General features: G+C 37.4%; 1 protein-coding gene across 1 annotated transcript in view; it reads right to left on the minus strand.

Annotated features, from left to right (window-relative positions):
• The window catches only part of KREMEN1 (kringle containing transmembrane protein 1), a 56629-nt gene extending 31523 nt beyond the window's left edge, over positions 1 to 25106 (minus strand). The window contains exons 1-15 of the mRNA XM_084539249.1: positions 24966 to 25106; positions 23125 to 23326; positions 21980 to 22131; positions 21283 to 21450; positions 20863 to 21037; positions 18413 to 18614; positions 17226 to 17311; positions 16359 to 16627; positions 14372 to 14515; positions 12463 to 12618; positions 10509 to 10757; positions 9097 to 9369; positions 8516 to 8698; positions 2991 to 3081; positions 1170 to 1248 (exon numbers count right to left, since the gene is read on the minus strand). Coding sequence (XP_084395375.1) covers positions 1170 to 1248; positions 2991 to 3081; positions 8516 to 8698; positions 9097 to 9369; positions 10509 to 10757; positions 12463 to 12618; positions 14372 to 14515; positions 16359 to 16627; positions 17226 to 17311; positions 18413 to 18614; positions 20863 to 21037; positions 21283 to 21450; positions 21980 to 22131; positions 23125 to 23326; positions 24966 to 25032 — 2496 coding nt within the window. The 5' untranslated portion in view covers positions 25033 to 25106. The remainder of the gene's footprint in view (positions 1 to 1169; positions 1249 to 2990; positions 3082 to 8515; positions 8699 to 9096; positions 9370 to 10508; positions 10758 to 12462; positions 12619 to 14371; positions 14516 to 16358; positions 16628 to 17225; positions 17312 to 18412; positions 18615 to 20862; positions 21038 to 21282; positions 21451 to 21979; positions 22132 to 23124; positions 23327 to 24965) is intronic.
• Between the last annotated feature and the right edge of the window lie 790 nt (positions 25107 to 25896).

Below are 25896 nucleotides of genomic sequence, written 5' to 3' on the forward strand. Positions count from 1 at the left end.
CACTCATTTAGTCCACCTGTATGTAGTTTGTCCTTGCCTTTTGAAAGCACCATGAATTCTCAGTTATTTATGAATTAAAGACTTTCAAAAAACAGACACAGTGAGCTGCAAAAGCTAGCAATTCTTATTTAATTATCAAAAAGAGTTAGTTGCACCATACATAACTGATTTCAGAAACCCTTTGGGATGCAGGCAAAAGCAAATGGTCCATTTTTTTTGGTAAAAATATTCTGTACAAGCTTGTAGTTCAGAAATCACTTTTTAATTACAAGACTGAAGCTTACTGTAATACAGCTAGATATTTTAAAAAGTAACTATGGAGTCTTTTAATTCATGCATATTTATGTTATTCAAGAAAAAAACATTGCAAGCAGGACTGTGCAGATAACAGTTTTTTTGTTTGTTTGTTCTGAAAGTGAAACCTAATTGGACAGCTGGATAAAAATCAATTTTAAAAATCATTGTAAGTTAGCCTGAAAGGAAAGGTTTCATTTTCTGAATACTTCCTCTCCTTCCCTTCAACTGCATCCTTTTAAAATTAGGTCAGTAATGAAACAAAAATGCCACTCAGAGCATGTACTTAGTGACTTTCCAAAATATAAGAATGCCACATTTAAGTATCTTTAGTTTCTCTACCTCCCTACTTAAAACAAGCAAACAAACAAAAACCATAAAGCCAACAATCTGCAAATTAACCTGACTTGCAAAATAGTCCATCTGACTGCATCCACTTTCACATCTTTCTACATGAGCTTTACATGGCCCCAGAGAAGGTGTATGTCTCTCTGATAAAGGCTAGCTTTATATGGTAGGATTATTTTCATTTCACCAGCTTTCAAGTGAAAGACTAAAAGAAGAGAAGTACAGAGAATCACAAATTCTTCTGATTTTGTCAAAACTCTGGTTCTGCTGGCAGATGTGACTGATAGAAGAAACTAACACATATAACTTCAATTCTTTCAGAAGCATTGTCCTTGGCTTTTGAAACATAGTAGGATGAGCCTGCCATTATAAAACCCCTGAAAGGTGGTTAGCATTTCCCATGCAATTGAACGGTCATTATATTGAAAGCAGAAATTAAATTATAACATACTATGTAAAACCACTGTTTCCATCTTTGTCGCTGTGGACAATTTATTCCTCTGCTATGCTTTCTCCATATTTCATTAAAAACTTCTCTGAAATTTCATTCTTTCTTGTTGAGATGTTACTGGAACCTCTGAAACAAGCTTCTGGTTGCCTTCATGTCTTGGGAAGAAAAGAAAAATAAAGTAAAAATAAAATATATTTTTTTAAATGCTAAAGATGACTGTTAAAGCAGTTACTGAAACATTTTTGCTTAGATGAAGGTGAGAGTAATACTAGATTAGGTGGAATAGTAACATGAACCAATTTTTAAAGTATCAGTTCAGTGTAATTTCTGTGCAAGGAATAATGTCTCTCCCATGTTATATACTGCTGAAGATTCAAAATATTTAAATTACCAGAAGTAATGACTGAAGGAGATGTAGCATCTCTTCTGTTTGAGCAACATGCAATGAAATTAGAGAATAGTGGTGGTTTGCTGATGATTGACTTGATGTTCTAATCCTTGCCTTGCCTAATTAAGATTTATCTGTTCAAAATTTGTTACAGTTATACAGAGGACTGCATTATCTGTTGCTATCCAACCATACACCCCACTGAGTGCTATGGACTTTATTAAATATTCTCAGAATGTTCAGAAACTATAAACTTTTGGTAGCCAATTACTTACAGATTCCAAAATATATAAGAGCTTAGGCCTGATTTATTTATTTATTTTTAATTTATATACAATGAGTTTAGGATAGCAATTCTGTAAGCTGCTCCCAAATGTGAGAATTCTATACAGCTGTAATAGTAGTACTTTATGCCAGTCAGCTATATACATGGGAATCTAGTACATGTAAGATACGGCAAATTTAGGAGGTGTCCTTTGTCTGTGCATTTTTATTTGTATGCAAAAAACATCAGCTTCTGCAGTTATCTACCTTGTGTTGAGTAGCCTTTTTGTTTGTTTTTGTACAAAGAAGGAAGAAAAAACATTTTTGGTCTGAGTGTTCTCTGAAGCACTGAAAACAATGCTTACGTGATTTAACAGGACAGGGGAAAATTTAGGAGTGACTCTGACCCTCTGATACACACAGTTAATTGATCACTAAGCACAGAATCGATGGACTGTATTTTCAGTGACAGACATAGCTATAATAGTGTGTTCTGTTTCAAGGGTCTCTGCAGTGATGAACCTGCTGGAAAGCCACAAAGCAAAACATTTTTTAAAGTGTTAATGCTGGCTAACAATGAATTATATACAGAATATATGAAATCATAACAATCTTTTAAAACATAGGACTAAAACATCAAAGTATTTACTAGCCACACAACATTTTGTAGAGATTAATTTTATGAAGTAATACTTTATATAGTGAGTGTATTTCTGTTTGGTAGGAATGTTCCAAGAATGGGTAGCAAACTGATACATTCTTTAAATTCTATTCACCTCTTTGGCACAAGAGATACAAGCATTCTCAAGGCAAATTTATGCATGCCTAAAAGAGGGAATATGTTCAAGGATGTGTGGTAAGTTACAGCATCATGCAATGCATTCCTTAAATAATAAATGCAATTTACCAGTTGGTATTATCAGCACACCTCTGAAACAGAACACTTTTCATTAGATAGCCTTACTATTCAAGTAGATTATTTTGACCAAAAATACTGTTCGGTCTCAATCAATCAATCAATCAATCAATCATGTTTGATTGCCTTATTAATAAACTTCCAACTTTCCTTCATAGTCTGCCAGCAGGACACAAGGACTATCGAGACTTGATGTTTTCAATAAAAGATAGTAGTAGGAAAATGTCCTGTCTGATTTCTTTGTCATTGAGTAAACAGATTAAAAGGTCACAGCACTTCCTATTTCTTTAGCAGGTTAGTTTTTGTTTTAAGTTCAGTTGAGTTCTTACCTCTCCTTTCTACACAGAAAAGTTAGACGTGCCAGGACTGCAAGACCGACAATTCCAAATACACAACCAAGAAGAATTACTTGTTTGATATCTGAAAAAAGACAGCAACCACAACAAAAGAGGAAGATATTATTTGTCTTCATATCAATTTGCTTCAGTGTAAATGTGTGTGACATTTTTTAAAAATTGTATACATAGCATTGATATTTTACTGTTCATCGTGTTCAAGAAACAAACCAATAGAGTGAGCAATGGAACTCACATAATTCCTACATTTGACAGTTAGGGCAGGTGGCTGTGACAGCTGTTCTAACACAAAGAAGGAATAGTTAGTGGCTAATATACAGCTGACATGAACTGCCAAACCCAACAACTAACAGTTTTTCAATCCTTTTACCAATTTGATTGCTTTAAAAATTGCCCCTATTTTGACATTGAAATTTTGAAACTGCACCTGTTGTTTAATGCTCTATGCAGAAGAGAGCAGAAGAGAAACAATGCTTCTTGAATGTTGTATCCTTTAAGGGAAATGCCACATCTGAAAAACTGCAAGTCCTGGTGTGAAGAAATCTTGTCCAAGGCTCAATGGGAGAAGGTCAAAGAGAAGTATAGTCCCATGTCTCTGAGACACTAGAGTGTCCTAAGGTCAAAGTAGATTCAAGGCTCTGCCCTATTTGTGTGCCTATTAGCAGCATTATAAGCATATGTAAGGGAGCGTGCATTCTATTTAGAAATAGGTGAGAAGTGGTGCACGAGTTTTTCCTTTTTGCCAGCACTTTCATAGCTTTGTCATGCCTGCAGGAAAAACTGCCCAAACTGCTTAGCATACAGTGATGGCAAAATAATAAAACTTACTTTTCTGCAACACTAGAATAAATAATTTAACTTACATGTATAAATTGGTTTATACTGAAGTTTAAGGAAGGACCTAGGATACACAAACTATTTCACAGGCCTCAGACCTTCATTTACAAACTTCTCTTACAAGGCCCCAGAATTTCTGTCTGGCTTACATACACCTTACTGACAGGTACCCTATCTTTGTCAAGTGATGAAAACCCACAGTTGGCCTTGTTTGTTTGGCTCAGTGGTAAACTGTCTTTATAGTGAAATCTTTGTATTCAGTTGTTAATCTCAGGTTCTTTTTCTTGATTATAGAGTGTTTTGCAGCCAGTCTCCTGGAAATGACAGACAGATAATTCCATAATCAGAAAACCTAATGTTCTTCTGCACCCTCATCTGAAAAAAAAAAAAAAAAAAAAAAAAAAAAAAAAAAGGTGCAGAAAATTAATGAGATTTTTGTCATCTTTCCCAAAAGAAGTGCATTTGCACAGAGCCTGGAAAATGAAAGCCAAAAATATGGAGTGCAAAAATGAAAGAGGAAAACAGATTGCATTTACCACCAAATATCACAAGCAAAATATACATGTATGCATATTGCTAAGATTTTACATTTTTTTTTAACCTGCATTTTACTAGAGTCTCCCTTCTGCTTTTGCTGGATGGTTTTGTTTTCTCCCTCTATGTGATATTCTATGAAGAGAGGTTGCTGAGGTACTTGCAAGCCTTGCAGCGGAATTGTAATTAAAAGCATAGCAGAAATAATTATTAGCAGAGGGTTTCCATGGAAACTTTAATTCAGGGAAGCAAAACTCAAACGTAACAATATGCAGGCCTAAAAGCATATATTTTTTTTGTAATACAGAAATGGATTTTGCAAAGTAACTGATGTTCAGTTTGTTCAGTTTTCTTTCTTTTTTTTTTTTTTTTTTTTTTCTGCCTATCCAGTTTTCAGAGTTCTCAAGCCTTCCTTCAATGTAATTTTTCTAGCTTTTGAAAAATAAATGCATGTAGCTAAAAGTCCCTAGGATTTGTAGTAGAGAGACTGAATTTGATGTGCCACAAAACTACAGCAAGTGTAATAAGCACAGAACTGAAAAGAAGTACCCCCTGAAAATAATAGAGGCCTGTGTCCTGTGTTCTTGACCAGCTTGAAGGAAGTTATTATTTTAAAAAAGACTGTTTTAACAGTTCATGTTGCAAGTAAAAATCTGACCACTAGTCATAGTGGCTAGGTCAGTGGTCACCCATTCAGGCGCCCAGAAATTTGGAAGCACTGACCGTTAATTTTACCAGAATTTTCTTGGCATTAATAAAGGCCTTCTGTCAAAGAGCTTAATAAAATGGGTGTTGGCAAAACAGCAGCATGTTGCTATGTAAAGGGGAAAACAATAAGGAAAGTTAGCATAAGTAATAATTGTTTGTAACACCATGAAAATATTTTTTGTTAATTATGCTGAATCCAGAATCAGCACAAGGAAAGCTGGCACTGAATTTCAGCTGTCTTAGACTGGAGGCTGAAACGTATTTAGCAGAAAGAAAGTACTAGATATCCATGCTATAAAAATACAAGAGGTTTAGATATAAGTGAGGAATTTTGGACTGTTTTACCCGCATTCTCTGACTTGGACCTGTCAAAAAATAATCTTCTCATACAGATACTGATATCCAGTAGCATATATTCTGATACAAATGGAGGAACCAGGCTAGATACGAATGCCATTATTGGGGCACAGCAGTTAGAAAAACTGAGTGAAGAACTGTATAAGAAAAACTGAGTGAAGAACTGTATATGAAATGTTATATTGTCTTGATTATGGTATCCTGCTGCTATGGGCAGTATTGCCATACTCCAGTTTCCTGATTCTGACAAAAATTATCATTTTTGGCTCACTCTACAAATGAACTACAACCCCAAATATCAAATAGTAAGGAATGCTATTTTTACAATTGGATAAAAATAATTTTACACCTTGTTGTTTTATGCCTTCTCTAAGGAACCCATGTGCTGGAAAACATTCAGTTTTTTATCTGCCAGTGGCATATCTCCCTCATTCTGAATGCTGTTAATTTCTGTGTATCTTTCAGCTCTTTTGCTCTGATCTCTCAAGGCTGGCTTTTTGTCCCTTTTATTCTAGTGTAAATGTTATCATCCAGTTTGCTTATTGAGACCGACTGGCTCCTAACCAGTATGTATGCAGTTGATGGCAGCAATATAAAAATGTTCTTAGCTTTCAGCTTGGCAAAATATTCTGCCACTGACTCTGTTTAAGATCTGACTTTACTTTGTAAAGATTTCATTCTCCTTAGTCTTTTGACAAATGATCTATTATTACTGTGAACTATGAAGCATGCTAAATTATCTGCTAAATTTCTCACATATTTTCAACAGTTAACTAAAATACTCTGTATACTCTGGTCTATCATATTAAACATAAATGTTTTGAAATACTTCTAGTTTCACTCTTTACAAAATAGCTTCAATACTGAGACAGGCTTTTGTGAATAGAATCAGTTGTGTACTGATTACTATCACTAGCTGGTCCCCCCCCCCGAAAAAAATCCAAAAATGTTCACTCATCTATTTAAAATTTAGTAACACTGTATATTTTACAGTTGTTCTGTGCAAATGTTCAATGATTATTTTGTATGCTAAAGTTCTCAGTCTGTTGCTCAAACTCATTTGTGGATCATCTCACTAATAACACTAAATATGAGACATTGTGTCGGAAATAAGCAACTGGTACAGGCCTTCAAAAGCAGAATAAAAGTTTCTGCTGGCCAAGAATTCACTGCTGATGTATTGTGCACTTTCTAGATTTTTGGAAGGTGGTTGGAATGGAGAATCCATTGATAGGATTTATCTGATGAGTACTTTCAGGAATAATTAACTCAGCATTAAAAGTGTTTCAACATGCTCTATGGCCTTGCATCACAGTGGTGCTTTGAAACACTGCCATCTTGAGGATGTTTGGAGTATACATGGTGCAGGAACAGATCGAAGCTGAAACTTAGGAAATATTAGTCAATTTTCTGAAAATTATAGAGACAGACGAACTGGTACTAAGTCTAAAAATTCCAGGCTAATTGATAATCTAATAATACTGACACAAGAGGGGTAATGAATTTTTGTTTATAATAAATATTATACTACATGATTCACAATAATTTTACTGTTATAGAATAACACATTTTGCATTGAGATAGCATAGTCCTTTGGAACCAGAAAGAGTGGAAGCTTTCAACATGTGTTGAAGGGGAAGCCTAGGGAGAGACAAGGATTCTATGTCTGCTCTCTGCCCTCTGTTATCACAGGCTGTTCATTAACGAATTTCACAGAACGAGGTTGGAAGGGGTCTCTGGAGGTTATCTTGCCCAGTCCCTTCACTCAAGCAGGATCACCTAGAGCCATTTGCCCAGTGCTATACATAGACAGCTTCTGGATGTCTCCAACAACAGAGACTCTACAGGTTTTATGGGCAACCTCTGCCAGAGCTCTGTCACCATGACAGCAAAAAAATTGTTTCCTGATGCCAGAAGGCACCTCCTTTGTTTCAATTTGTTCCCATTGCTTCTTGTCCTGGCACTGGGCACCAATTAAAAGACCTTTGGGCCATTCTCTTTGCACCTTCCCTTCATGTATTTATAAACATTGATGAGATTCCCCCCTTGAGCCTTCTCTTGTCCAGGTAGAGGAATTCCACCTCTCTCAGCTTCTCCACAGAGGAGAGATACTCCAGTTCTTTCATCATCTTTGTGGCGCTTCACTGGACTCTCTCCAGTACATCCATGTCTCTTGTACTGGGGAACCCAGAACTGTCCCCAGCACTCCAGGCATGGCCTCACCACTGCTGAGTAGAGGGGAACAATCAACTATCTCAAACCATCTGGCAATACTTTGCCTAATGCAGCCCAGGATACCATTAGCCTTCTTTGCTGCAAGGACACACTGCTGGCTCATACTCAGCTTGCATCCACCAAGATCCCCAGGTCCTGTTCTGCAAAGTTTCTCTTAAAGGCTCATTTTATAATGTGTGAAATTGTAACCCACCACTCAGATGGCTTAGACTGGATATACATTTGCCCCAGTTGCAAAGAAAGTTAAAATTAAATTATCAATGGCAGAACCAAGGATGACAATAAATGCTTGGGAGCTGTACCATCATTTGTTCTTGAAAAGCAGTTCAAATTATGTTGATACTAGACGATTTCAATAATCTCTGTAATTTTGAAATTACATATTTTCAAAACTACTAAAAACACATTTACAGAAGAAAAATACATTAAAATAATGCTATAAATAAGGAGTCATTTTATAGCCTATGTATTTCTTTGTATGGAATAATTTTAGCTAAGTGATTATACATTCCCATTTTCTAAGACTGAGTTTGTAAATTATTTTAGACTGGCCACTTGAGGAACAGTTCCTTTAGGCCAAAACTGGAGAAACAGAAGCATATAGCCCTAAGTCCTGAGAATGAGTAGATTAAAAATAATAATAATAAAAAAGCAAAACTGTTATTTAGATTTAAATATTAGTCTTTTTAGAAGCTACGGTATCTCATGTCCAATGTCTTCCCAAATAAAAGAAGTTGCTTTTGTCAAGGGCCAACATTGTATACTGAGATCGCCTGGTTAATGAAAATGATTTCTGATGAAAACGTAACATTTAAAAGGAAGCAGACCTGTTCTCAGGATACAATTAGGTATGTCTCCAGACCAGGCTCCTGTCACTTGACAGATTATTTCTTTTGATCCAGTGAGTTCATAGCCCTGACTGCAGATGAAATGGATGGTTGAGCCCAGCAGGTAGTTTGTTCCATTTTTTCTTCCGTTGGTTGGATGATCCAGCCAGCCACAAGAAATCACTAGAAAAAAAAAAAATCTGATTCAAGTATTCAGTGTTTGCACTAGCAAATCTCAATTACAATTATTCAAATGGCATTTGAGTGGCAACCCAAAGGAAGACAAAGATTTCTAGGCTAAAAAAATAGTTTCAGATTTATTTATTTTTAAATCCAAGGTGAAGTCACAGAAAATGAAGAGTTCTTCTACACAGTGGTTCAGTAGTGAAAGAAATGGAAAAAAATGTATTTCATGTTTGTCTAAGTAACCTACATGTTAAAATTCTTCTGGTACAAGGATGTTTACATCTGATAAATGTGTTCATAGATGCATGAACCTACAGTTGGGCAAAGCCTCTTCATGTGGTCTTAACTATTTAGATGCCTTGCAGAAAGGAATAGTTTGTTTAATGCTGTCTCACCTGGCTCTAGATTTTCTACCAACTGCTTGTGATTCTGATGAGATAATCTTGTGAAATTTCCCACTTGAAGACTTCTTGTTGTCAGGACATCGAATCTGCAGAATGGGTCAGAGTCACAGACCAAGACCATCTCTTTCACCAAGGGATCAGCAGGGTCTTCATAAGGAAAGAACACTGGCAGAAAAGAAGTATTGTGCTTTTCTCCATAAAAGAAATTGTTCAATAAGAACTCTGTGTCATAAGTAAAGAGAGAAGTTCCATTTTCAACAGCCCCTTGGGAAACAGAAAGCAAGAGAGATTCATAGGTAACATTGCTTACAGACCTACACCACCTCCTGCTACTTACTAACCTAGGTGTTTATTTACTTAAATGTATCTACAACTGGAACAGATCCTTGAAGTCATATCTAGTACCTATTCCTGACAGTTCAAGATTATTTTCCTTTTTACATGCAGTATCTTAATCTCATACTAAAGTTAGTCTTTGATCAATTTGTTAAAACTGGATCTAAATAGATGTTTAGCTACAACTTTATGTAATGACGAATTCAGATGTCTGCTGGAAAACTGATGATAAAAAGTACCTCAGACAGAGCTAGCTAGACCAAATGTTACAAGTAACACAAATCCTGATCCTGTCTATCCCTAAATGTATTGTTGCCGCCATGGCACTGTTTTATATTTTCATTCAGAGGAACTGGAAAATTCCTGAAGTAAGAGCAGTGAAACTTTTGAGTATGATCTCAATGATGGCATACAGCTACACTGTGCTTGACACAGAGAGCAAATGGTAGCCAGAGGGTATTTTGTACCTTGTTTCTTCTGATCCGTCTTCTAACCTGACATCAGGAGGAACACAGACCAATCTAGTGCTGCAGGCTAGATATAGCAGCTGAATCACTTTCATTGAATGAAAGCAAATATTCTTTCACACCCCTTGCCTTTTTAAAGAAAATTGTTAGGGCAATTGTTAATTTTTATTTTAATACTTGATTTTTAAAACTGTCAGATACTTAATGGAAACATTAGTAATATTCTGGAAAAAGGTAGCTGACCCTGACTATTGTTGGATTTTTGTAACACTTCAGTCTCAGGATGTCATGTTCCACTGACCATTGTAGATGGAATTCTGAAAGTGTAAGTGGTGAAATATGAGCTCTCACTGTTGATGGAACAAAGTGCAGAAATTTTCATCATGGTTCTGTCTTCATCCATTTTGGCTCAATATGTTACCCACTTGGGTAAGGAAGAGCATACTTCTCTCACTCACTTCTCTCTCTTTCTCCCCCCCGCCCCCCTCCCCCCCCCCCCCGAATAGGTTGCTTAGCACAGACAATTTTCTGATCTGTAAATCAGAAATGGCTTTCAATTTATAAAAACAAATGTAATAATAGACCAGAGAAATCACTTACAATTAGCTCCAAATTCAAACAACTGCTGAGGACTTGCATGAACTGATATGGTTGTTTTATTCTTAAAGGTATACTCATCTTCTGTATTACCATTCATCACTCCAAAGAGACCCTGTGTGTGATTCATAAACTTATCTGGGAGCAAAACTGTCAGGGTCAAGAATCCTCCACTCCCCTTTATCTCTACTCCAGACCCAGAAGAGAACATCACTGTAATCTTCTGATCAGATGTAGAATGGAGAAAGAGACCTAAAACAATGAGAGGAAGAGGACAAAACAACTAATCTAAAGTGAACAGGTTGATGTGTCATCAGTTTTAAACATTTTTTATAAAGCATTTCCCTCCTTCCTCTCTGGGCTACATTCTGAGAAGCATTTAAAAGGAGGCCACACCTCCATACCATCTGTTTTTGGAAGACAAGAGGAATTCAGCCCTAAAAATTTGCCGAGGCAGGAGCAACACATACACCTACAAATGTGTTAAGATGGCTATTACAGAGCAGTAGCAAAAAAAGGCCCACGTTTGCTATAAGTTGCATGTTCTTTTGACAGTGTCCCAGAGCAGAAACTTTAGGGTATGAGACAATTACATCACAGAGTTGCTGTGAGCTGGAAACACTGCTCTCATTGGTCACAGGTTTCCTCTGCTTCTTGATCATCTTGTCAAAACTTCCCTATTACAGCTCTTTATCCAAGTTCCATCACTGTCCCATTTTTTTCCTTCCCTCTGCTCTTCATTATGTTTTCCATCCATTTGGGGAATAATATGTGATAGCCACAGAAAAATTCCTCTGCTGAGCAGAAGGTTCACTGTTAAATTTTTTATAAAGTGTAATCAAATGATCACACCCCTGGAGGAAAAAAATAATAAAAAGAAATGCAACTTTTCATAGTCTTTTGAGGCAGAAGAATAGAGGGGTAACATCTGACCAACCCAGAGAGCTCCTGATATGTGATTGTGAAATTCATCTATATTTTAGTATACATTGGTTGTATTTCACTATCATTCATTTTGATTGGTACGTTTCTTTGCATTAAATACATAGGCTCAAAGCAGAATGAGTAAAGAGTTTTTAATTCTATTCATCCTCCATGGAATGAGGAGGAAAACAATTGCTCCACAAACCACTGAAAGATGACATGGAAGAAGTGGGCATTGAAGCCATCTGTTAAATATCTCAGTATCATCGCCAGGATTGTATGCATTCCCTTCATACACTACACATCCCAGAAAGTTCAGGAAGGCACCATGTGTTGGTAAAGGCTGTCATTTATGTTATTTGTTCATTCTGAGAGAAAAGAACATGCCAGTCCAAACTACTGAGAAATCTGACGGCTCTGCCTCTTCCCAGTCAGTGTTGAAGTTCCAGCAGTTGGTGTCACTGCTAGAAATGCTGATGAGAAGCAGGAAGGTCTTGGGATCTGATGTTTTTGCTGCTACATCTCTCCATGGGAACTTAGCCACATTATGCTTCTCTGTAGCATGCTTGATCTATGGCTTTTAGGAAGGAGAATTGTAGCCCATAATTCTGGCATTTATATTCCTGTCCAGAGCCTAGCTGTAATCAGTCTCAAAGGCAAGAGGGATCCATGCACTGAGTTAGTATAAAAATAGGGCCAGCAAGGCAGATTGGATGGAAATCACATTCTTCCCTATGCTCTCCATTTTGTTCACCAAGGCCCATGCAAATTGTGCATTACCACTGATTCTGCCTCAATCTGGCAGCAACTAAACTGAAGAAAGGCAGATGATAATAATAAAATAAGATTTAGTTATCTGGGATATCGCTTGCCCTTTGTTTTATTTCACACTTTATTTTTGGAGTGACCTGCATTCTGTTTCTCAAAAGTACACTGAAAATAGAATCAAAATACATGCATTTAGAGATGTTTTTAATTATACAGGGATTTCACAGGAATAAAATAGGTTTCAAAGCTGATATTTGTAACTGACCTTTCAGGTCCATCCAACTTTGCTCAGAGAAGTTGACCACCTTTTGGTTCAACAGAACCTCCAGATTCAAATCCTCTGAGTAGCGTACTTCAATCACATCAGAGTTGTTCTCCTGCATGGCCACTGCAGACAGGCCTGTCACCTGAGCTTCCGTTCCTTCCAAACAAAAAAAAAAACAATCCCTCAAGATGCCTCACATCATATAAAATAAATATAGAATGTTTACAGATACAGACAATAAAACAATAAGAAAACAAACAGACATTTCCTAAAAGTAATTAAATATGATTATTTATATTTCAGGAAATTGCTAAACATATAAATCATATTGCACTGAAGCCCACAGTATAAGTCTCCTGCTAACGTAGTATATTGAAAGCAGAATGTTTACTGCTAAAAAAGGGTCTGGCGATTCTAAATTCTTAATCCCAATGGTGGTGGCAGAGATACGTAAGAAGACCAATTGATCTCCTTCTGTACCATTAGATCCAGGAACAGCATAAATGAAAGTATCTGATATGAAGCTTTTCAGATTGTCCTGAGAAGCAGTACAGCATTCTCCCATTCCATGCCCTATTTTTCCCTACTTTCAAAATGCAGGTAAAAGACCATCTCCTTCTTACAGGCTCCTTTGCAATCTACCCATTCAAGTGACAAAGGTACCTCCAGACAGTTTCCTCTGCCCTAGGTTTTGTTTTACAAATAAGCCAAAAGAACAGGACAAGCAGGCCCTTTGAAAACTACAAAAACAAAACAGAATGACACCCTTAATCAACTTCTCATCAGACTTTCTGAACTTTTCTGTGAGTTTGGGGTATCTAAAAAGACTTTCTGAAAAGCTCAGAGAAGTGTTTATTTTTCTGTATTGTTATATACTTCTAAAGTACTTTTGCACTTGCATACCCCAAAATTTATTTTAATTTCCTTGCATGCATATGGGTTGGGCCAAAAAGAGATGACTGCTCCAACTGATGAAGATGACTGCTTCATTTGCATGTCAGTATTTCTCAGAGGCCTCCTTTCCTTCAGATCACACCAGAATTACCATGTCCATGCCTAAGCACCTCTCTTTAACATGTCATATTATACTACATAAAATAGATCCTAATAGTAAGTAACTTCTGCAACTCATCAGTAACCATTCTCCAACAAATTATTTCTTACTTAGTTCTGGAATTATTTACATTATCTCACAGGTAATTATTTTCAGCTTGCTCTTATTGACTTGCCTAAGATATATCAGCATCTCGTAATCATTACAGAAGAATCTTGAAGAAATTCTTCAAATTTCTTGAAGAAATGCTTGAATTTGTTCTCAATTAGTACTCTGCATTACTGACTTCAGTTTGAAATCTGTGATTGATCCAGGATTCATCTTTTTATTTACAGCAGGAAATATGCTTTTGGAAGATTTTAATGTTTGACTTATAATCATCTCTCTTTTAACTACTGATTTCCTGTGTTTTTACTTTCTGTCTTGAGTCAATAAATACAGAGTTAAACTGATAATACTGGCCCTACTCTGAATGCCTATGAGGAAATGCTGTGTTTCACAACTACATTTTAAAATACATATTTAAACATGGTGCAACTAATGCATTATTTTGTCAGTTATTTTACAATGAAATGTCCATATTTATACAATAATGCAGCAGAATGCCAGAACACACAAATGTACATTGACAAAAAAAAAGTTGTTTCCACTCATAAGAACATCAGTGTAAGGTGTTAATCTGTCTGGGAATGGAGAAAGAACACTGTTACAGCCCAGAAAGACAGGAGTCATAGTTTGGGAAATGTTTAGAGGAAAAAGAAGACTAGGAAAGCCTGGAGGAATGCTGTAAAGAGAAAATCAAACAACCTCAGAAGCTATTATTTGTCATCACTGCTTTCCCTCTTACCAACTTACCATTGGGAAAGTGTGCCTGCTGGGTCCTTCCTTGCACCCTTAGGGATGTGAGATCAGACTCTACCAATGTGTATTCCCCTTGTCCTTTAAAAGTGAAGTTCAGACCATCAAATGTGAAGAAGTGGGGATCCCCAAAGGCAGATGCTGTTTTTTAAAAGCAAAAAGAGACATAAGAACAAGCAAAGACTGCAATCTATTACTCCTTTTCTTAGGCTCACATGAGGGGATAAAAAAAAAAAAAAAAAAGAGCCATTGCGGTGATCCAGGTATTTAAACAAAGGAATAAACACAAGCCTGATCCATGTAAATGTGACTCGAGCAGTGCTGTAACATACCTTGAACAGCACTGTAGGAACAGCAGTTGTCATTCCAGTTACTCGTCTTCATCAGCCAACACTTAGAACTGCAGTTTAAAATACTTTCATGTGGAACAATGTTTACCTGGTGTACCCCCTACCACAATCCTCACTCTCAAGTTAGAAACCTAATTCCCACATAATGTAGAGGAGGACTTACACACAAATACAGGACTATTCCAGATGCAGCTCACCAGGGAAGGAAGCTTTCATATGTAGCTGAGAGTGACAATAGGAGAAATGGAATGGGTCTCATCTGGCCAGAACAGAGAGAAATGACTGTGATCCTCAGCCCCAAAGCCTCTACAGCATTCAGCAGATATGCTTGGTTTAGCCTACCACAATAGTAAAGAGGTTGGAAGGTCCCTATCACCCAGAGCAAAAAATGATAAAGTTGTTCCTTCCTGTCTGAGGTATGAATCTCTGTGTAAGGACACCCATATGACAGGTAGGTCCTTAACTGCTTGGTTGGTGAGTATTTTGTTATCAGTGCTTCTATCAGTCTGGACCCTGAGTCCCTGACTGAGCTACCTCATAGGCAGGTGTACCTGTCTCCATCTCCAACACAGCCATGCCTGTGCCTGGCCATGAACCCTGTTGATCTGGACCCAGACTGCAGAGTGACTTTCTGGCTTGTCCTCAGATATGCCTTATTACTATAGACTTGCCCAACAATCTCTGGACTGGGTATTGGACCCTCTGGCAGAGATTTCTCAGCTTAATTTTGGACCTGTCCTGACACCACAAGCTTCTTTGGAGATCTGTATTCTCAGCTGATGTCTGCTGCCTTCCTTGTGTCCACCCTGCTCACCTTGCATGGGTACAGCTGGACTGGACCCCAGGCTGGCAAGGACCCTGCCCTGCCAGCTTTGTTATCACGCTTGGCTCACAGCTCCATATTCCTTAAGGACAAGCCGTCCTTTGTTGCTTCCAGACGGGAAAATTTCATGGGGGACTATCAGAAGAGACTTTCACTATCCACTATTGCTAGTCTTGGGAGAAATTCATGTTTTATCACATCATGTCTTAGCTACTTCCTTCAGTGCCCTCTGCAATTTTCTCCTCTTTGCTTGAAGCAGACCACAGAGTCCTTGCTCTTTCCTTCTTTAAGAGGACACAATCCTACCAGATACCACAGCACACCAGCAACATAGAAGAAAGCAAGACATGTGGCAGCAATATAGCCATGGCAAGACTCAAAGAATACTTCCTAAAAGCAATGGGGAGGAAAAATAGACACACTAATAAATGGTAGACCTTTCCATGTTTGATATGAGTAGCATTTTTCAGCATTACAGTTTTTTCTAGCTACTGCTAAGCTGTCATTAACCATCCCTAACTTATTTTTGAGGAAGAGCCCGCTGATGATAGGAAGCCATAGACATTGACTACAAAACCTCAGCTATTTAAGTTCCAGGGGTTAACGAGATACTCAAGCTGAACATTTTGCAGGACAGCTAAAAAACACAGATTTTGCCACTGACAGATCATTTGAAACCTTCCATGGAAATTTTCTACAGGATATTGTGCCCTCCGCATTCTTAACTGATACAACACACATACACAAACTTTCTAAAAGACAAAACTGTATAAAAAATCTATAATCCATAATGGAATTCTAAAGGTCTTACCAGCTCGAGGCGGGTGATATGTCCTGCAGTCACTGGAGGGACGGTTTTTCATATAGAAATGACAATTATCAGACCACAGACAGCAATAGTAGAAGCTGATGACATCATAAAGCCAATGGGAAAAGCCAGGTATCCGGGGAGGCTTCATGAAAGGTGGTGAACCCCAGTCATGGCCTCGATCAGGTGTGCTGCCACCTGTGGAGTCTTGTGTGAGGATTTGGGCCCCTGTGGAGTCATAGCAACACTGCTGGCCTGCTGCATACACAGGACTGGTTGAGAAATTGAGAGAGAAAAAAGTCATCATTCAGCTCTGCAAAAAGTCTATTTGTGCATACAGTTTACCTATTGTCTTTTTATGGATGTGGCTAAATGTTTTTGTTACTAAGCTCTATGTGACATCCAGAAATGATACGTCAGTAATTTTTCTTTTTTCCTTCCCAGCTCTTATAAAATAGACCAGATCAGGGATTATGAGGGCGGGAATTTTAACCAAGGCAGAAAGTTCTGTAGGAACTTTCAGCCACACAAGCACAGTACTGTTTACAATTGTTCTGATAGAACAAGTGCAAAGAATAACTTGTTGAACTAACATAGACCCATATAAAAAAGGCTTAATTAAGTCTAATTAAATTTTTTGGCAGCAGTGCTTGTTTAGGTATCCTGATATCCAGCACAGTGTAATTAATTGCTTAGTAAATCTAAGGCCATAACTTAATCTCAGCAATGAAGACTAATAAGGAGGAAACAGTGATTGTTATGAACCTGAGAGCTGAGAGTCCAAACACCTCTGTGACTTCTGTGACACTGCTATCTCTGAGACAGAATAAATCATTTAAAAAAAATGCAATTTCAATTTTTTTTCTTTACCTGGCTTGAATGGCTCTTACACAATGCACAGCACCAGGGTGATAAGTACACACGCTCCCTTTTTCAATGTCACAGCCATAATCTGTCTGAAAAAGAACAATGTTCTGCTTAATGGAGCTTTCATTTTGTCCTTTCTATTTTTAGGTCCTCTCCCAACCCTTTATTTCTCAGTTATATGTAAAGGCTAAACAAACTGGTTGCAGGTGTGTGCTGAGTATCACAGAATTATACGAAAAACAGTGAATTTAGTACTGAAGTGATTGGATCAACATGTTAGTCTAACTTCAGCATTTTGCAGTCTATTACAACAGACCTTGAAAAACAGATGGAGCCAAATGGAGGACCCAACTATAATTCTGACAAACACAGAATATGCCACAGTGATTATCTTATGTCTTACTCTTTTAGACAGTGGCAGTGCAGTGTATCTATTCTTTTTTTTTCATGTGCTTTTTTGTGTATGATCTAAAATACATATCATGTTTGGAGTTTAATAACCAGGAAATTATAGCAACTAAAAATACCTAACATATGTATTTTAATATGCATAAGCACACTGCCATCATTGGTATTGTATACAGGTGAGAAAGTTACCCTATTTGGTCTTCAGCACAGTACTGTAGGTCTGAAAGCATAAATTAAACGGCAACTGATTTCTTGGCTTTTATCAGTCCTTTGTTAACAGTCAAATTGAGAAGGAGGAAGGAAGGAGACAGGAAATAATGGTTTATAGCTGTGGACTTTAGCTCCAAAATGTAAGATGGAAAGATTTACAGCAAGTTATGATATACTAAGTAGAAACATAGCTGCTTCTTCCAGAATGGGATATATTACCTACAGACACAGACTGCCATCTTGTAGGACCTTGAAGAAGTCATCTGTGCTCCCAGCTCTACCTGGTTCACTGTCCTCTCTGAGCGTTTTCCATCTACCACTGGAAGCATTGTCTTAATACCATTTAAAGGTGTTTTTTGTTGACTATCCAACAGGGATTTTTGTTATTTAGACTGCCTGAATAAACTGTATCTGCCTCTGCTATTTGTCATGCTACTTGTGCAAATTTAAGTATAATTTAATTTCCTTGTAATGACACTTAAAGAGGGAACAGAGCTATGGGGAAGAGTATGTCAGTCCCTAAACTTCTACTTGGAACTATAATAGGCCAGAGTGATGGATTAATAACTTACATGGAACCTTCCAGTGTCAGCTCTTGCCTGTGACAAGGTGCAAGGACAATCTATAATTTCTTCCAAAAAATTTGGAAGCTTCTCCTCTTTCCTGTCCCATTCTACACATTTTGCAGTTGCCCATGTAATTGGGTCATTTCTGAAGTCTTCCCCAAGGTGCCAAGCCAATGCATGCGCCGAGCTCCAGACTGATGGAATGTTGCTGTAGAAAAAAAGAGCCAAAAAATTAGATTTGATAGATGAACAAGCACTGTTTTGTCAGCCATGCTGTCTTAATGACTAACTAGAATTATGTATAATTGTACAACTTGTAAGGGGTTTTTGTTTTGTTTTGATTTTCATTGTGAAGGTCACTGTTTTCTTTTTCCTGCAAAAATTTACAGTAAATCAAAATTTTCCTCATTTAAAGTGTGACATGACAGCATGCAGCAAGTATGTTATAATCAGAAATACATTTTAGCATTTGTGATTCTGGCTTACATGAAACTTTTTTAGATACAGATAGTCTCTTCATGCCTCTTCACATCATATTTCCTTTTGGCCAGAACAAAGAAAATCTGGATTCTCTATCACAACCTAATTCTGTTCCTCAGAACTAACAGGCCCAATAGCAACAAATAGGGAAAGAAACATTCAGAATCCTCGAAATGTTCCAAGGCTACTCTGCTATCCACTCATGAAACTATACATGAAAAGAATAGTTTCCAAAATTGTAATAATAAACTCTCTAGAAAAAGTAACCCTTGTGTAGTTAGCAGCTTCTAAATGGCGAAGTAATTTCTGATGTATTAGTAATATGGTCTAACACCGAAACCCATGAACTTCATGCATTTACAGGGGCCACACTATCTATATCAAGAACCGTAGACATGTGGAAGAATTATGAAGGAGCATCTGCCCAAGCTCAGGATATGTATGAAGCACTTGCAGAGATCTATCACCAAATATCATATGGAAATAGTTAATGAAATAAAAGGAAGTGGACTTAACATTTGTAGGAATGCAAAGGTTTATATACAAAAATATATATATAAATAAATGTAGAGAAGAACCTGTGGCTGCTGTGGGAAATTTTTTTTAATAATAAAAAATCTGCAATTAAGGCCTCCTTTACAGTTGTAACAAAAATCAGCATGTCCTAGTTCACTGAGTGTATTGATTTTGGCCAGGAGACCATTTTCTTCATAGTTGCCTGAACAGTGCCGTGTTTTAGACTTGTGACAAAACAGTGTTGGTAAAACACTGATGTTTTAGCTATAGCTGAGCAGTGCTTGCACGACATCAAGGCCTTATCTTTCTTGTTCTTCCCCTAGAGGAGTAGGATAGGGGTTAGCAAGAGGCTTGGAAGGAACATGGCCAGGACAGCTTAACCCAACTGACCAGAGATTCTGTGTTACAGAATGTCATGCTCTGCAATAAAACTTGGGGTGTGGAGGTGGAGGGGGTTGGAGGCAGGGGAGGATGAAGGGCTGTCACAAAGCAGGAGTTGCTGGGAGACTGACTGGGCATTGCTCTTGTGAGCTTGTGAGGTTGATTGCCTTTGCGTTACTTTTTATTTTTCCATCTTTAATAATTAAACTGTCTCTGTCTCAACCCAAGTTTTTCTCACTTATGCCTGTTTGATTCTCTCCTCATCCTTCTAGGAGGGAAGAAGTGAGTGACTGGGGGATTATGCGTGAGCTGGATTCAACCCACCACACTGAAAACAAGAAAAGTACATTAAACTAGGTAATCAAGCAGCAATCTCAGAGGACTAAAATGTGTACGTGAAATCAATGTGGTACAAAAGAATGGGAAAATGGTTTGTAAAGTTCTACCTAGCATCAGTGACAAGTAATGAATAAGTCTAACATGCAGTCTAAGTCTTTGCTATCAGATTTGTGGAGATAATTTAATTTGACTGTATTTGAAGGAGTGATCATGAGGTCATTAAAAAATATAACACCAATCAGTAGAATATAGGAAGCTAATAGTTCAAGTAGTGCATAGAAAGCAAATAATTTCTGTTAGCAAAAATAAATATGAAATAAACTGGCATTAAATAAAATCAAAACTGACCAAAGCTAAATAAAATAAATAGAATTGCAACAAGGCAACAATAAGCCTCACATAAATTACTCCTATTAGAAAGAAGAAGATAAAGAAAACATACCTAAAATGAGCAATGAACTTTGGTATCTCCTATGAGATATCTTCAATAGTATGTTGGTTATTAATTTTTATGTTTTGATGATTAATGTATGTAATTGAATAATCATATGTTTATCTTCAGATGAGGTCTATGCCTAAAAAGTAAGCGGCATAATCTTTGAAGAGGATACACTATTTTTATTTTTTTTTCTCATGAGAAACAGAGCCGGAATCCTGGTTTTAAAAGCCAAAGGAGGCTGCAGTTTAATTATCAAAAGCAATAACGTACCTATGGTAAATGAATGCTATGATGTACTTGCCTCTGCCCATCAGAATAGGTGCTGGGTATAATTCTCAAAATTCCAAAGTCCCAAGTACTGTAATTTCCTTTAGCAGGTACAGGAATGAAAGAAAATGTCCCACTATTAGGGGTTTCTCTTGCCAAAGTATAAAGATATTCCCACTTGGCAAACCAGTTTTCTGAGTAACTGTCACCTGCCACATAAAGGAAAAAAGTATTTTTGGATGCCGTAAAAGAATAGTTAGCTACATGATTGAAATTAGATGCTTTCACCCATATGTAAATTAAGAGAAAAGCTGTCATTACTGGCATGAGTTACCTATACTTGCAGATCTCTTCCTGAATCTTCAAAGAAAGTGACAGCATGATGCACAGAGCTCTGCACAGAAGCTGACAACTGACAACTGCTTGTGCACAGATACGAAAAGTATCACTTTACCTGTTTCTTGGTAACCCCAGACTTCTATGTTGATATGGGTTGCTGTAAGTGCCTGGTGTGTCCAGGTGAGAGTTAAGTTTCCATCAATGTTGGAGGTGCCATAGTATTGCCATTTTGTCTCATTTACCAACGTGCATTTTTCTTCATCTGGAACTTTGCTGTGATGTACTGGTTTACAGAACACACACACGAAAAGTCAAAATTAATGACAAGAAAAAGGACAAAATTAATGAAATTTTTGTTCCACATAGCAATGAAAAGGTGCCACTGTAGTATCTCAGATTTAGCAGCATTTATTCTGTGCATGTTTTCTAACATGATGAATGACACAAAAAGAGTAAATTGAAGGTGAGAGAATACAACCCCTACTAACGTGTGACATAGTCCTCAGATTACAACATGAGGGTGTAATTCTTTTCTAACAGAAATACCTACTAAAAGGAAACTGTTTTGGTCAGCCTCACTTTTGTGCAGGACCTTTTCTGACTTAATGCTGCTGATGCTGAATAGCAGCAGAACTCACTCACTGTAAAGTTCATCTCTCAAAATAGGAATCACCATGACAGGAGCAAGAATGACTTTTCTGATGTCAAACATTAATGAAGAAGAGAAGTGATCAAAAGGGAAAGGCTCATGTAATCTTGCATTTGTGGAGCAAGAATATAGATAGAAGAGTGTTATCATAGATTTTAGTAACCTGATAACCAAGTTCCAGAGTACGGAAATGTCTTCCCATCATCTGTAGAAACTTCAAAGGGGATGAAACCAGTTTCATACAGCAGTGGGGAGATACAGTGGGCTTTTCCATCCTTATCAACAAAGCCACTGGTTTCGATTTTCTTCTTGAACCTGTTGATATTTAAAACATTTCTCAGAGCCCCTGCTGAGAAAAGAATTCTGAATGTCTCAGTTATGTTTCGTTATGCAACTTTGTGTCATGTGCTGATCATTCCAAGTCCCTTGGCTATTTTGCTTGTAGCAGTGAATATAAACTGGAAAAGCTCATGTGTACTTTGTGCTTATTACAGCAGTGGGGATTCTGCTGTGCACTGCACAAATGCAGAGCAAACTGCTAGCCTTAGATTTACTATTTAATTATGGGTGGGACATGATGAATTAGTAACAAACAACAAAGGGATAGCAGGAAGACAAAGGCGATGTTATAAGATTAACAGGATTACAGGGTTGTATTTTACAGAACAAATACCCAAGTTAAAGGTTTTCCTGACGAAGAACTAAAAACCTTTTCAAGTGCTGCTATGCAGATTGGAAGAACTAAAATCTGACTCAGAACATTCTGTGGGAAGAATGCCAGGACATTAGGGCTGGTAAAGTTCAGTGTGCCACACATGTGGCATGTGTGATGTGTACCTAAGGCTTACATGCTTAGGATCAAGGGTTTGTCTTACAGGAAAAAGATAAAGTGCCCTGTATACATTCTGTTCTTGTTGCTTGAGTCTTGTTAGGGTTTAATAAATTAATATTTCTGTTTCTCAAAATGGAATGTTAAAAAAATACTAGCATCAAAGAGCTCTGAAAGGAAGTCTTTTTAAAAAAGTCACTGTTGTGATATGTTCAGAGAAGGACTAACAGAGTAATGATTGTATCTCACAATAATCTGACCTACAGGAAATGATCCTGTGTAGAAATACAGACAACATGTATCTTTGAGGGTGACCGGTAAAAGAACCTTTGCATGTTTCATAATTTTGACAACTCTAGAAGGTAAGTTTTTCACTCTTGCATAGACAAGTCTTGTTTTGTGGTAATTACCTATTGTCAAAAAGTGAGATTAGAAAGGGTAACCTCCCTTTGGTAGAGGAATATAAAATCATGGCCCACCTGCACGTTATCATAGAGGTATTAAAAGCTGTATTTTCAACCAAAATGTCTTTGCCTCCCATCAGAGATCCTGAGTATGGAGAAATCTGAAGACAAAATTCATTATAATCAGGACAGCAAATCCCCAAGGACTGGCACGTCACCTGGCAAGAACAGGTACCAAGAAGCTCTCCACATTGTTGTGAGCAAGAGTCTTGAGCACCTTATTAAAGAACAAGACAAGGAAGAAAAACAAACAAACAAACAAATAAACAACAACAACAACAACAAAAAAACATAGGAATGTCATTGAGCTCCTCTAGATGTTCTCTGAAACAACATCTAAACATCTAAAGAACTACTGTAAATGAAACAGTCTGTTTATGTCAGATGAACATTATTTTAGAATGTATTTAGATGATGGCAGTAATCACCTGTGCATTATGTGATTACCTTTCATTTTGATTAGATACACCTATAATACACTTAAATACATTTATTTACCTCCCAGACCATACATAATTCACCAACACCATGGGTATTTTTATAACTAGTAGAAAGATAAATCTCCAGAGCAGCCTCCCAGATACTGTCATTAATCATAGTTATTTCTATAAACAGTTCCTGAGCAAACCAGAAAGGGGTCCTATTGTTGTCAACCCTACACAGGGATCAATGAGAACAGAAGGCTAGTGCTCTTGGATGAATGAAAAGCTAACATTAGAGACAAAGTGTGTTCCAACATGAAATTATGAAAAGCTTCTGAAATGTCATCCTTTTGTGCATTTTAAATGAGTCTAACCTTAACAATGTAGATGTTAAAATGACTAGGTAGGCGGACAGATGACTATGCCCTCTAATGAGGTCTATGTGAACAGACCACAAGTAACTACTGGACATGACATGAAAAACTGATGAACACAAGAAATAAAGCAATGAGAAGTTGACAGAAGTTACAGTAACATTGTCAGAAACAGATTTCAGAGACTGTCCAGCAGGAGTTGAGCAAGGTGGACAAACTGCACAGATAATTGGGAGCATTGTGGACCTTTCAAGAGTGGAATCTTGCAAAATCCAGACTGCTTGGATTACTATATCAGTAATACAGGCTGAGATGACCTAGGTAATCTAGGACTGTGTTAGTCTGTGTGGTTGTCTGTGTTAATGTGGTGAATGTAGTATGTGTATCTGCCTCTTTGGAAAAGGGGAGTTATCCTGGGTAGTGGTTGGACCAACAAACAGGTCACACCTGATGGAACTGAAGTGCTGTTGCTTCCATTTTCAGAGAGGACAGTTTCTGTCAAAAGGAGGAGAAAATGCCAAATATTTTTTGTTTGTGTTTGAGGGGGTGAAGGCAGGGGAACGTCAGGGAAGGCTGTTTGTCAGTAAAGGGGAGAAAGCAAGAAAATTAAAAGGCAATAAAACCTTCCCCCAACTTCCCCTCCTCCCCATCTCCCTCTCTGCCAGCCTGCCTCCTTCATGCTAGCATAATATGTGAGTATAGGTCAGAGAACAGGAATAGTAGTCAGAAATAAAGGTCTTTCTTCTTTCTCTATTAGAACACCTACCTGTCATAGAAGTAGAAATGTTTGTTCAACAAAGGGAACCAGAAATTTCACATATATCTTTAAAAATAGTTAGTGTTCTCCAGATAGTCTGTTTACTTACAAAAATGATCCACTATCCTACTGGAAGTAACAGAGGAAGGGGAAAATTACATGGTCCTGATAAGTGCGAGCTTGTGTGCCCTTGCTTTAGTTTGTACAAATGGTATCAGTAATTTATAACTGAGTATATATCTGAAGTTCGGAAGTCAAAAAAATTTGTAGTTTAAAGCAGAAAAAAATTTGAAAGCCACTCACCTGTATTCCAAAGGGCACTGAGGGAGAAGAGAATGAAGAAAGAAACACCTACACCAACAAATTTCATATTTTGTCCAGATGATTCAGGACGGCTGTTTGTGATAGCCTTTGTGCCCGTCAGGGAAAAGCCTTTTATAGAAACACGTGTCCAGAAATGATAAAGAGTCTCACTGTTCAAAGGTTTGTCGTAAATTACTGAAGCAGAACAAACTGAAGAAAATGCTCCATTTCAGAGGTCATCTCTCATTCAGGAAATGATGAATGGAGTGCAGGAGGTAGTCAAATGAACTCCTACATGTTATTTTAATAGTAACTTTTTTTTTTTTTTTTTTTTTTTTTTTAAGTGAAAGGAAATGCATTTTCTTACAAGCACTTATGCTCCAAAGTTCGGGACCATGGAGTCTGTGACATGAGGTGTTATGTTTTAATTTTACTAAAGAAACTGAAAATGGCTATCTGTAAGAAAAACCATAAAGAATAGATGCTGACAGTACAGTTTTGCTCAGGAGATAACGAGACATTGAGAAAGCATGTTTACTGCACAATATTTGTTGGCATGAGAGTCATCAAAGATAAAAACACATTCAAAAGCTGCTCTAATTGCAAATAGTGGCAATAGTTAGCGTAATGAAATGGACTACAGAAGCCTTATGACAGAAACACAAAGATATTCTGGCTCCAAAGTAGGGCAGTGCTGATGTAGTGGACACTACTGTGTAATTGTATGCTACAATAGCAAAACAGAAGTTAGTTAGGGTTAGGGTAAGGGTTAGGGTTAGGGTTAGGGTTAGGGTTCGGGTTAGGGTTAGGTTAGGGTTAGGGTTAGGGTTAGGGTTAGGGTTAGGGTTAGGGTTAGGGTTAGGGTTAGGGTTAGGTTAGGGTTAGGGTTAGGGTTAGGGTTAGGGTTAGGGTTAGGGTTAGGGTTAGGGTT

This window comes from Aythya ferina, assembly GCF_964211825.1.
Source record: "Aythya ferina genome assembly, chromosome: 17".
Taxonomy (NCBI): domain Eukaryota; kingdom Metazoa; phylum Chordata; class Aves; order Anseriformes; family Anatidae; genus Aythya; species Aythya ferina.